Raw genomic sequence first — 12,726 nt, 5'->3', positions numbered from 1 at the left:
TGCTCAGTTACTTGCTCATGCCTACCCTTTAAAGCCTAATGCGTCTAAGATAAGATCTTACAGGCCTCAGCCTGCTGGCCTTGCATTACAGCCCTACTTTGCTTATAAACCTAATGCACACTCATAAATGCTTGTCAGTTTTACACCTCTATAAGACTGTCCTACTTATTGCTATACCTATGCCTACAATTTAAATCTATTCATTACATGTTAATTATATATAAATTAACCACAACAATAGATAACACAATTAGATGTTTATATAAGGTGATAAGCCACAGCAGATCCTAGGAGGAGTGTAGTGTAAACATAGAATGAAACTGAAATATTTTTTTTAATGAGTCAGTGTATTTCCATTACTGCACCTGGCCTTTAATCCATCTGCCAATGCTTGGGGCTTTACAGTCTAATTTTCCAATTTAAAAAAAATATTTTTTCGCTCCCCCTGCTGTTTGAAAAACTCACACAAATGAAGGGACAGTGAAATAACTATACACAAAGACTGCTGTCAGATGCACAAAGGGCCAGATTTTCAAAGATGTTTAGGTGCCTAAAGATGCAGACAGGCCCCTAGTGGGATTTTCAAAAGTGCACCAGCAGCTTTGATACCTAACTCCCATTGACTTGAGGCACTTAACCTGCTTAGATGGGTTTGAAAAATGGCTGTTTTTCCAGTTTTTTTATTTTGGGCCAGATTTTTAAAGCCTAATTTGGTTTTTTGTTTTTACTCTGGTCAGATCAGGTTTGAATATTTGTAATTACAGCCAATTCACTCTGCCTGTCCCTTGCATGGAGAAAGATAGTGTGTTGTGCTTTAAGTCAAGCTTGGATTCAGCCTTTCAAATGACCCGGCATACAAGCATTGAGAATTTAGCAGCTGATTTGAAAATATTGACGTGATGAACTGGACCAGATCCTATGCACAGAGTGGAAAATAGGAAATGGAGAATACTTATGCATTACATTGCAGAGCCTAATTAACTGTAATGTTATTATCAAAATGGCCATGGGTCATAATTAGCAAGACTGAATATTGATAATTTTAGTTACATGAAGTGGTGAGACACAACCTCCCACTTCAGAAAGCTTTATAAGCAGACTCGCTACTCCTTTATTATAAGAAGATCTTGGAGAAAGAGTTTTGAAACACTTGCGTATTTGATTCTTTCTGCTACTTGTAGTACGACCTAGGCAGTCTCATTAAAAATGGCGAAGTCTTGCTGCGCAAGATCAAAGCTAGTTTCCTCCAGATGGTGGGATTATCAGGAAATAATCTTTCAATGCTGCCAGTTGTAAATTAAAAAAAAAAAGGTTATATATGAATTGTCTTCCACCTTTGGATCAAATTCATATTTTGTTTTAACTTGCTAATCTTGCCCTTTTATTTGAATCCTAATACATCTGAACAGACATTTTCCTCCTAACACCTGGCTGACCATATGGCAGCCTCTAGTAATTTAAATGGAAAAGTAAGATCTACTTTGTTCTCTCATTTTAGGAATGTTTCTGAGGCATTTGCTTTGCAAAGCCAGCAGGGAAATGACATATATTTGGTCATCGGGGACAGATTCTATAGTCCCTTCCTCACGTAGATAATGCCACTGAAACCAGGGTGTAACTACAACTCACATGTAGTGAGCCTGGCTTCTCCATTTGTACATTTGGGGGGGGAATAAGGGCCCAGTTTTATCAGTGTGCCCTTTAAACTGTGTCATTCACCAAATGATGAGACCATCAATGTGTTAGTGCTTTACAGTTTCAATAATCTTAAACAGGGCCTTGGTAAATCTTTATAAACAGGTGCAGGGTATAAATGATTTTTTTTTTTTTTTTTTCGGTGAATGACACCTCTCACTGTCATCTGAATTCCTATGTCTTGCACACCAGATGCGTGGGAATCATTCCTAAAGCTTATCCACCCTTTCCCCAACATAAGATTCTGTCTGCAAGTTCCTGATCCTTCTCCCTTCCCTGGTTACTCTCCCCACCATTCCTTCTGTTTACTCTCCTTTCCAGCCTTCCCCCATTTTGATGCTTCACCCCAGTCTCCTGTGTGTACTCCAGGGGCTGATCACATTTGCTGATTGCCTTTTAGAAACAGAGGACAAAAAAAATCAGGGATCTATAGTTGCTCAACTGTCTCTGTGAGATGCTGCTTTTGCTTTAAGCTGTAGGAACAAGAGCTGCAGGTTACAAGTGAATGTGAGAGCCAGTGGTTTAAGGGAGATTGTTGCACCTGGGCATCTATTCCCTATGATAGCTGCAGCTGTAGGTAGTTCTCCTCAGTCAAGGTGAAGTGTAAGGGTTTTCCCGCTCCTTTGTTATTTGTTAGAGTGTTTTCTCTAGTGCTTGTCAGCGAAATATCTAAGATCTCCTGTTACTTCCAAGTACTCACCTTCAGGCTCTTTCTAATCGGAAGTCAGGAGGGCAGAACTCCAATTTAACTATTATTATAGCATTCAAAAATATACAGATGTATCTAAAGGCATCATCCATTTGGCCAGCTGAGGAGAATTGCAATCAGAGGCAGGAGCTGTTGTTGTGAAAGTGGTAAGGAGTTGCTAGGGCCAAACACTGAATGAAGGAGTTTATTAGAATATGGAAAACGGGGCCGCCCAGAGGGGGGGGTAAGTGGGGCAATTTGCCCCAGGCCCCGCAGGGGCTCTGTGAGCCCTGGCCAAAAATCCCTTCCCTGTCTACTCACCTGGTGGCGGTCCGAGTCTTTGGTGGCACTTTGGCGATGGGACCTTCACTTGCTCTGGGTCTTTGGCAGCACTTTGGCAGAGGCTGCCAAAGACTCAGAGTGAGTGAAGGACCCGCTGCCGCAGACTCAGAGCACCACCTGATGAGTACAAGCGCCGCAGCGGGTGGTGCCTTTTTTTATGTCTGCTCCCCCACTTTGCCCCAGGCCTCATGAATCCTCTGGGCGGCCCTGATGGAAAATAGCATTATCCTTTAAACTACTCTCTCTTTCTACTTCGCTTTAGGAAATTTGCCTAGAATTTTCTCCAGTTCTCCCCCCATGATACAGATGTAAAGAAACAGCACACATATGTGTACACAGGAGCCACGGCTATGGAGTACTATTTGTACCCTGTCCTCACGGTTGAGAAATTTTTTTACAGAGCATGGGAGGAATTAAGCTTGTGGGGCCTGATCCAGTAGGTGTGCTCTGAGCATGTCTATCTCCACGTAAAATGGCGAGGGAGCAGGAGGAAGCCTCCTTTGTAAACTTTAGCCTAATGGTTAGGGACCTCACCCAGGATGTGGGTGAATTCCCTTCTCTGCCTGATGAGAAGAGATTGGAACAGGACTTCTCATCTCTCTGATCAGGGCGCTAACCACTGAACTGTGGGATATTCTGATCGGAGGTCAGTCTCTCCTGTTTGAAGTTCTATAGAAATAAAACAGAGAGAGAGACTCTGAATGACTCTGTAGGCCACACCCTTCTTTTTTGCAATTCCCATTGGCTAGTTTAGGTGACTCCCCTGCCTAGTGTGTGCTGACTTTTGTAGATTCCATTCTCAGGCACCTGTCTCTCCCCATGCATTGTGTAGGAGAAAGTGTAGGTGCCTAACAAAGGCTTTGTGGAGTTTTGTGATTTCCAAGACGCAGATTAGTTAGGTATTACAACCGCTAAGTCCCTTTGTGAATCCAGGCCAAGGCCTGCTAAATAGAGATGGAACAGTGTTGTGGAAGATTTGAATCTATATAAATATGTGAGATAAAAGGCTCCGGTTATAATGAGTGTGACAGCCTCCTCTTAGCCAAAACTGTGGGGTAGATTGCAGGGCACACTTGCAGGTTGGGAGACTCTATCCTGGGAAGCAGTGACGCTGAAAAGCAATGACACTGCAGGTCATGGTGGATAATCAGCTAAACGTGAGCTTCCAGCGTGATGCAGTGGCCAGAAGAGCTTTGATGTATAAATAGGGGACTATGGAGTAAGAGTTGAGCAGTTATAGTACCTCTTGTGTGACTGCTACTGGAACGCTGTGTCCGGTTCTGGATCTAGAATCCAAGTAGCAGTCTGCACTGAACTTCCTCACAAAATGGCTGCTTTGAGTCGCGGCCTAGGCTCCTAGAAATTTAAAGTACAACACAGAAAGCAAATGCATCCTACATCTACCTCAGACCCTGGACATGGCTGGGAATGCCCCAACATGTGAGCTGAGTCTGGAAAGACTCCATGTTTGGGAGGAGGAAGAGTTACTGGGGCCAGAGTGTAGTTGACATGTCCTGGTGACCAACTTTATGCCCCAGAGAGCAAGCACATGGCTTGGACTTCCCAATAGGTGGGCTGAGCCTAGCAAGGCCAGTGTTTGTAGGAGAGAGCTGGTTGCAAGGAGGAGCAGCCAGAGGAGAAGCAGTCCAGGAATTGTGCCCTGTAGCAGAACGGGGAGGTTCCATAATGTCTAAAATAAGCGGAGCAGGGCTAAATAGGGAGGAGGAATGGCGTTCCATGGGTGGGGTGGGGACTGACAAGCCAGCGGGGGGCATACAGTCCCCGGCTCCAGAGATGGCCATAGCTGCAAGATGGGGGTGCGCTGCTCCAGCTTCAGTGCCCACAAGCCCTGGCCGCAGCCAGGAGGGGGCGCACGGCCTGGGGAGGCTGCAGGGCAGGGATGCACAGCCCCTGCTGCAGTGCCAGCCATGGGGCTGGGGTGCGCGACACCAACTGCAACCCTCGGCAGAAGCCGTGGGGCCGGGGCGCATGGCCCCAGCTGCAGCACGGCCGCCAGCTGCTGTGGGGCTGCGGCACAGTGGAGCCGGGGACAGGGTGCACAGCCCTGGGATGCTGTTGGGGCAGGGTGCGTGACCCTGGCTGCAGCCTCCGGCAGAAGCCATGGTGCTGGAGCACAGTGGGGGATGTGCAACCCCAGCTCTGGAGCTGGCCGGAGCCGCGGGGGGTGCACAGTCCTGGGATGCTGCGCGGAAGGAGCGCACAGCCCTTGCTGCAGCCCCCAGTGCAAGCGGCGAGGCTGGGGTGCAGGGTTGTGATTCCAGATATTGAGCTTGCAGTTGCAAGCTGTTGCAGCAGGGCAGGGGCACACAGTCCTGCCTCCACCCACACTTCAGCTGCGGACAGCTGAAGCAGAAGAAGTCAGAATCCGTGACTGCTGTGACCTCTGAGACTAAATCATAGCCTTCCCCATGGGTCCTAAGGTGGGTTAGCAAGCCCTTGAGACTAGGGGAATAAGGGGCTGTATAACCCCTGTAGACGAGGAATGCCTCAGAAGGGGGCTAAATAGGAGATCAAACTGCATCAAAAGAATAAAGTGATAGCAAGTGTGATGTGCATTAAGGGCCTTCTCTTCATGCTGCCAAAGCTGAGTGTTATGAATTTTGCAGAACCTGATTAGAACATTGCATTCCAATTCTCCTGTATGAGATCTCTCTGGGATTTTCAGATTCTTGTTTTCACTCAGTCCTTTCTCTGCATGAGCAGTTATCCTGGATTTCAAACTACAAGGTTTTTCTATTGCACTGTCGCCAAGCAACAGCTTGACGTATAGGAGATTGAAATCTCTCTGGGAGTTTGAAATCAAATGGAGTGTGATGTTGTCAGCAGGTCACTCAGAATGCCCTCGAAGAAAAAGCTTTAACACACACATGCATGCACACACTCTAAACTAAGTGGGCCTAGTAATTTGCAGCTAACTACTACCATTTCACCAAAAGAATTCACTATTAGTATTTCTGGTTTTAGGTGGCTACTCAACATGATCTCCAAACTGCGTATGTAAGGCTTCTGATAAATAATACCAACACACCATCTGCATCCAATGTCACAGATCTCATTCTGCTGGACAATATTACTGGTCTCCATGTTCAAGGAACCAGTGGTAATAAGGCTACAGATGAGTTCCAGATATATAAGAGAGGATTCCTGCAAGGTAACTATTTAAGCAGTGGCTCTGCTTTTCAATAAGTGAAGACAATTTTTGTGACAAGAAAACTTCAAATTAGGATATTTAATTGTTTATTCTGGTGATTTTAGGTTAAAACAAAATACCCTTTAACAGTTAATGTATCTTAATTCCAGAAAGGTTTGTTTTCAACTTTGCAATTGTAATATTCTTTCAACTCAGAGAGTGAGTCCGGCCAAATTTATCTCCAAGCTTGGAGCTTTCTCTGATGTCAGTGGATGCAGAATTGGACTCTTCAGTTGTGTAACACTTAGCTCCTTTAAAACCTGACACAAGTAAAGAATGTTTATGTGTTATTTTAATTCCAATGGAAAGATTTTTTTAATCAGTATCAATACAAATCTGTTCTGGATAATTTCTTTATCCAAGCTGAGAGTCATGCAGATGGTAACCAAATAACTTACTCCATAAAAAGTGATATTATATGTTTAAAGATTCTTTCTTAAAATAATCTAAGACTCTTATCCTGCCATTGGGTCTGCTTGGCCATTAAGGTAAGGATTCACCTGCTTCGAAATGACTGTGGAATTTGGACCTGAAGCATTGTCTGCTATATAGATAAGGGAGATTTTAGATCTATATAGCGTTCAACCCACAAACAAGACTAAATTGTTATAACCATAAATGAAACCAAAATACAAGCCCTCTCTAGCCTTGGTTTCAACCCCCTACCTAAAAACTTGGTGTGGAGCCATGTCCTCCTGCAGGAAATCTCCCCTTTCTGATTCCCAGTAGCTGTTCTTATATTCCTTATTCCCCTGTGTGAGGGGAAAGGAAGGAAGCCAGAATTAACTTCTTGCTTCCGGGGGTCATGATATTGGCCCTGCACTCTTCTGAAGTACATCTTCAGAGCGGTTAAATTATGATTACTTTTTTAAAGTAAATAAGCAATGGCATGATAGCTAAAAACTGAATACTTTCCAAATCGGAAAGTAAAATTAGTCCATGTGGGGCTTTAGCATGGTAGGAAGTTAATAACTAGAGCCCATTTCTGATAATGGAATGCCTGGTTGGTGGCACAGATCGTGGGATTGGGTATTGAAACTGTTGGCAGCGGGTTATGGCTTTCAACCCAGAGATTCTTTTGATCTCAAGAAAAGAAACGTGACGTACATTACTCAGTTTGCAAACAAAACTGGAACAATTATGACATCTGGCACAGCTTCCATTAAAGCTGAAATTGAATTTTGCTTTCCATGCCAGTGGAAGGTGTTTCCATCATTATGAAGAAATCTAAAGTAGGATTTAGATTTAGAATAAGAACAAAGCTCATTGGTTGTAACACTCATTCATTGATATGTCAGCCCCCAGCTCAGCCCTAAACTGATCTCCAGTGATGGGCACAAAGATTGTGCCTGATGGTACTTAGAGGTGTGTCTGCAGATAATGTGTTATACACAGTCGCTTCATTGCTTGTAGGTGTTCTAAGTTAAAATTCTATTTCTGCTTCAGTGAAGTCAGTGACAAAACCTTTTGGCTTCAGCACACTGCAGATGTATGCAGTGGGGAGAAGGTTCACCTTCCTTTGAAGCATCAGAGATTGGCCACAGCTGGAGACTGGACCCCAGATAGGGTGGACTAGAATACTCTTTCTTAGATGCCCGGTTGGTGTGTCGTGCCCATATATTCAGGGCCAAACTGATTACCAGCTTTTGGATTGGGAAGTAATTTTCCCCCAGGTAATATTGGCAAGGATCTTGGTGGGGTGGGAGTTCATGTTCTGCTGCAGGATGGGTTACTGGGCACCTGCTAGGATTGACTAGGCATATCTTACCTAATCAATTCTTTGCCATTTAGGGGCCTTGGACATTTTTGGTACCATCATCCCTGTTGTTCTCTGCTCATGGCACACAACAGTTTAGTCTCCTGAGGACTGAAATGCTGTCGTCTGACTAGACTGATTGGGCTTAAAATTAAGATATCTGTGGGAAGGTTAACGTCCTGTGTTTATATAGGAGGTCAGACTAGATGATCTAATGGTGCCTTCTGGCCTTTAAGTCCATGAAAGTACAAAACGGGAGCAGGATCAACCCCAGACTCAGCTACAAGCCTGTACAGGAGACCACTCTAATTAACTAACTCTTATTTCAAGAGACCATCTCAAAGTATTCCCCCCAAGTAATGAGTACAGTTCTTCTCCACTTTTATTAAGAGCATCTCCATCAAGCAAATATTTATTGGTGTCTTGAATGCTCACTTAATACAGATTTCATTGCAGTTATGTCACAAAATGTACTGGCCCAGATTTGCTACTGTAGGTACAGAGCAGAAGGTGAACTGTACACCCTGTAACTGCAGGGACAGCTAAACATGTGTTGGTGGTGGGTGTCTGTGGGGTTGAGGGAGGAGGAGGGGTGGAAAATGGAGGCTGTGGTACTGCTGCTGCCTTCCTCACAGATTCCTTCTAGGGAAGGAAGCTCCAAGGTCCGTCCAAGTCTCCATTGGAGCCTCACCAGTAGAGGCTGCCTGGAAGAGGGAATGAACTTTCTCCTATCCCCTTCTGCCCTGCTTTTGCCCATTTTGCACACTGTGTTTGGTGGCTGTGCCCCTCATGCCTCTAGTGAAGTGAGAATTGCAAGTGGCTTATGCTGCTGCATGCATGTTCTAAGGGGACTTTCTGCTCATGCAGACTCGCAGCTTGGATTCTACAAGTGGAACCTAAGATGGTATTTCAATCTATTATTTATATTAAGCCTGATTTTCAGAGGTGCCAAACACCTGCAGCTTTCATTGTCTTCAAGTGTGTGGTCAGCACTTCAGAAAATCAAGCCCATTATTTTCCTATAAAACTCCAAGGATGTGTAACTCTACTGGGTTCTATTCAAGCCTTTTGTATTTACTGATTTAATAAAGAAAATAAAGACATGACTCTGTAATACACTCATCTACATTTAGTTTACACACTGATTTTTTTCTTATAACAGTTGGAGACTACTACTCAATCAACTACATTGCATTTCTTGATGCAAAAGAAACCTGGGATGGCAGAGTCTTGACACTGCCCGCTAAATTGACCTTCAACAGTTCATCACTGGTATTTCATTTTCAATTTTATTTTATCCTTTATAATTTATATACACACAGTATGGGAATACTGGAATCTGTTCTTGGCTGCCTAAATGATGAGGTCAGCGCATAGTGATACAAGCTTTTAGACTCTAATCTCAGAGTGACACAGACGAATCTGTAAATACATAAGTATTATACATTAGTGATGGGAGTGTCTTATAGCACTGCGCCTCTCAGGTTCAACAGAGGGAAGAAATTAGAGCTCTATTATTTGTGTATTAGCCTATAATTTTTTCCCTACATTTGGGGACGCTCTCCATTTTATCGGTGCATTCAGAAAATAGCAGTTTCATCCATTTGTTTTATGAGTATGTTATAATGTAACCTGAATGTGTGAATGTTCACGCTTGAACTGCTTGTAGTCTCCTAGGAGTTGGAAGTTGTGCCATATGCCAGTGGAAATGTGATTTCCTTTTTCTTTATAATATGGTCACAGATTTTCCCCTGCGGCTTTGCTTTCCTAATTGTGGGCATTCTTAATGTACTTGTTCATTTGTGGCCAATTCTTTTACCATGTCTTTGTATATATGTAAACAAATGTATATTAAAATCCCTTTTATGTAAAGAGTGACTGACCATCTTAGTAAGAATGGTTTATGACAGTTCTTTAAATGGCTCTTTTGATTCAGTATTTAATGTTTAATTGGAACAGCCATAGTTAAAAAGAAAAAGAAAAGTCAGTCATTAATTGATGGGGGCTAGGAAACAACTTCCCCTATGAACAGGTTTTTCCAGCTTTGTCTTTTATGGGGTTTTTTCAGCGCCCTCTGAAACATCTGGTACTGTCCACTGTCAGAGAATAGGTGGACCACTAAACTGATCTGATGGTGCAATTTTTTTGCGATCTGAAGATGAGTTGTCTGTGAGCGTTTTCCTAAGGCCATGCATGAAAGGAGTGAGGTATTGAGATGCATTATATCACAGCACCTAGAAAATCCCTGTGAGTCACAAAGCCTGAGTTAGTTGCCCAGGCTCCCAGTACAATGAATAGGGAGACACAAGTACCTTAGACAGTGATCCACAAACACCAGTATGCTAGGCAGGGAGCCACCTAAGCTAAGCAATGGGAGATGCTGACCAGTGGTGTGTGCACTAAGCCTCACCCCTCTCAGACTTAGGCACCTAAGTCTGTGCTGCAGGGAGGTGCCTGTCTCTACCAGAAATTCTCAGCTGTGAACCCTTTCCTGTATTTAGGTATCTACGCTGTTTTAGCAAGAAGCTGGAAGTGGGGGTTGGGGAGGAGGACCTCCTGCATAACTTTTAGCCCAGTGATTAGAGTTCTCACCTGAGATGTGGGAGACCCCCAGTTCCAGGCTCCTCCTCCACCTGAGGGAGAGAAGGGATTTGAAGTATTTTGCTACCTCTCAGGTGAGGTATGAGGGAGGGCCTCCTCTTTCACCTCTTCCTGCCAACCTCGCTCCACTGTTTTTTGTGAACTCATCTGAGGGACGTGATCTGGTATGTGTGCTTAGAGGATGCTTACTGAATTGGGTCCCACACACAACTTAGGTGGCCAAATGCCTATGATCCCCTGGTTTGTGAATTGCTCTGAGACTTAGGCGGGAGATAGGCCTCTGAACGCCTAGAGGGAGGCAGAAGCCTTTATGCTCAGAGGCAGAAATGTAGGTGCCTAGGGAACTTTTACTGCAAAAACATTAGATGACAAACAAGTTCAGGCACCTACAGGGTTCAGTGGGAGTTTCATGCATTGCTATAGTCACAAAACTGGGAGTTAGGTACCTAACTGTTTTGTGCATCCAGGCCTAACTGTATTTCCTGTCATCTTGGTTTAGAAGTTGCTTGGGATTGAGTTTTCTGAGAAGTTTGAAGACTTAGGGCCATATCACATGGGCATAGACAAGTGGGGCTTAGAGGTGCCCTCCCCCTCCCCCCAAAAAATATTAGGAATTCCATTAATAAATAAAGGAAATACTGAGTTTGGAACAGAAGATCATTTCTCACTTTATTAAAAGTGGATTAATTTAGTCATGGTATAAAACTATTGAATCATAGTATTAAAGCCATATTTTACGGCTGTTATTTTATTATTTAAGTCTGGCCCTCCCCAAATAAAGCTGTCTGTCCCTTTATCAACCTCCCTTTAATGCCTCTAGCCCCCTGGAAAGGAACTGGAGGCCCAGGAAACTCCCCATGGTTATCTTCCATTGCCAACTATTCCTCTTTTAAGGGGGAAAGGAGTTTGCTGAATGGGGATGGGGCATACTAAAGAAGTAGATTGAACGGTGTCCAAAATCAGGATTCACAAGAGATGAAACTCCAACTCCACAGTAAGTTTATCTCTCTAATTCTGCCTGGCTTTGTGGCACCATGGTCCCTTTGAGGTATTTCATGGTATTAGATCAGTGATTCTCAACCAGAAGTCCGGGGGCCACAAGCAGGTTTCAGAGGGTCCGCCAAGCAGGGCTAGCATTAGACTTGCTGGGGCTCAGGCTAGAAAGCTGAGCTCCACCGCATGGGACTGAAGCCTAGGGCCTTGAGCCCTGCCATTCGGGGATGAAGCTGAAGCCTGAGCAATGTAGCTTCACGGGGGCTCCTGTGGCACGGGGATCCGGGCAGTTGCCTTACTTGCTACCCCCTAACGCAGGTCCAGGTTGTAAAAGATCTGACAAAGTAAAGATGAACCAAAGCTAACGCAATTCAGGACAAAGAAGGGTACAGTCTTACAGAAGAAAGAGACATCATCAATAGGTGGAAAAACAACTGCTCTGATCTATACAACCATCAGACAAATGGAGATCCTAGTGTCTTAGATGCCCAGATTCAACAGAGGAGGATGACTTTCCAATTGTACGTGAAGAAGTGGAGACAGCTGTGAAATCACTCAAGAACGGAAAGGCTACAGGTATTGACAATATCCCAGCCGAATTGATGAAATTCAGAGGAGAATTATTAATAGATGTACTCACTAAGCTCTGGCAGACCGGTGACTGATCCTTCATGTGGACACAGTTACTAATCATCACTCTGCCAAAGAGAGGCAACCTACAATTGTGTCAAAATTACCGGATCATAAGCTTAGCTAGCCATTCCAGCAAAGTGATGTTGAAAGTCACATTGAACAGACTGAAGCCACAAGCAGACTGTAGCAAAGTGAAGACTCACCGGTGCAGCACCTCCTGCTGGTCACCTGGGAATCAGCTCTTTTCCAGCATAAAGAGCACCCTCTGCAGGCCAGTGTCTCGTCTGCCACTGGCCCCGTGTCCCTCCCAGACCCCGGTACCCTTTACCTCGGGGTTCTGCCCCAGCAGTACCCCCATGCTCTGGGTCTCCCATCCCAGGGGAACGCCCAACTCTCTAAACCCACCTTGCCTCAGTGACTACTGCCAGTCATCATCTAGCCCCTGCTCACTGGGGCAAACTGCAGTCTGTAATGATGACTCATCATTGGCAAGGGGTTAGGACCTGTTGCCTTTGCCTAATCCTAGGCTGTATGCCTGCAGCCCCAGTACATCTGTAGGCCTTCAACAAGGCCTGTAGCCTGGAGTTTTACCAGGCTGGAGCTTCCCAGCTCTCCTGCGCTATTCCCCAGCACTGCTCCAGTTCAGGTACCTTCCTCTCACACAGCTAGCCATTCTCCCTCCAGGGCTGGAGAGAGACTCCTCTGCCTCCTGGCTCCACAGCCCTTTTATCAGGGCCAGCCTGGCCCTGCTTGAGCTGGCCACAGCTGTGGCTGCTTCCCCAATCAGCCTAGCTTGGCTGCTTTTAA

The 12,726-nt window shown here is 44.8% G+C and overlaps 1 protein-coding gene across 1 annotated transcript in view; it reads left to right on the top strand.

Moving 5' to 3' along the window:
- The window catches only part of EVC2 (EvC ciliary complex subunit 2), a 164,538-nt gene that overhangs the window by 21,080 nt on the left and 130,732 nt on the right, over positions 1-12,726 (top strand). The window contains exons 5-6 of the mRNA XM_075066163.1: positions 5,711-5,897; positions 8,855-8,964. Of these exons, the coding sequence (XP_074922264.1) occupies positions 5,711-5,897; positions 8,855-8,964 (297 nt within the window). The remainder of the gene's footprint in view (positions 1-5,710; positions 5,898-8,854; positions 8,965-12,726) is intronic.

Source organism: Chelonoidis abingdonii, chromosome 5, assembly GCF_003597395.2.
Source record: "Chelonoidis abingdonii isolate Lonesome George chromosome 5, CheloAbing_2.0, whole genome shotgun sequence".
NCBI classification, from domain to species: domain Eukaryota; kingdom Metazoa; phylum Chordata; order Testudines; family Testudinidae; genus Chelonoidis; species Chelonoidis abingdonii.
The sequence above is the reverse complement of the archived record's forward strand: the minus strand, read 5'-3'. Positions and strand labels throughout refer to the sequence as shown.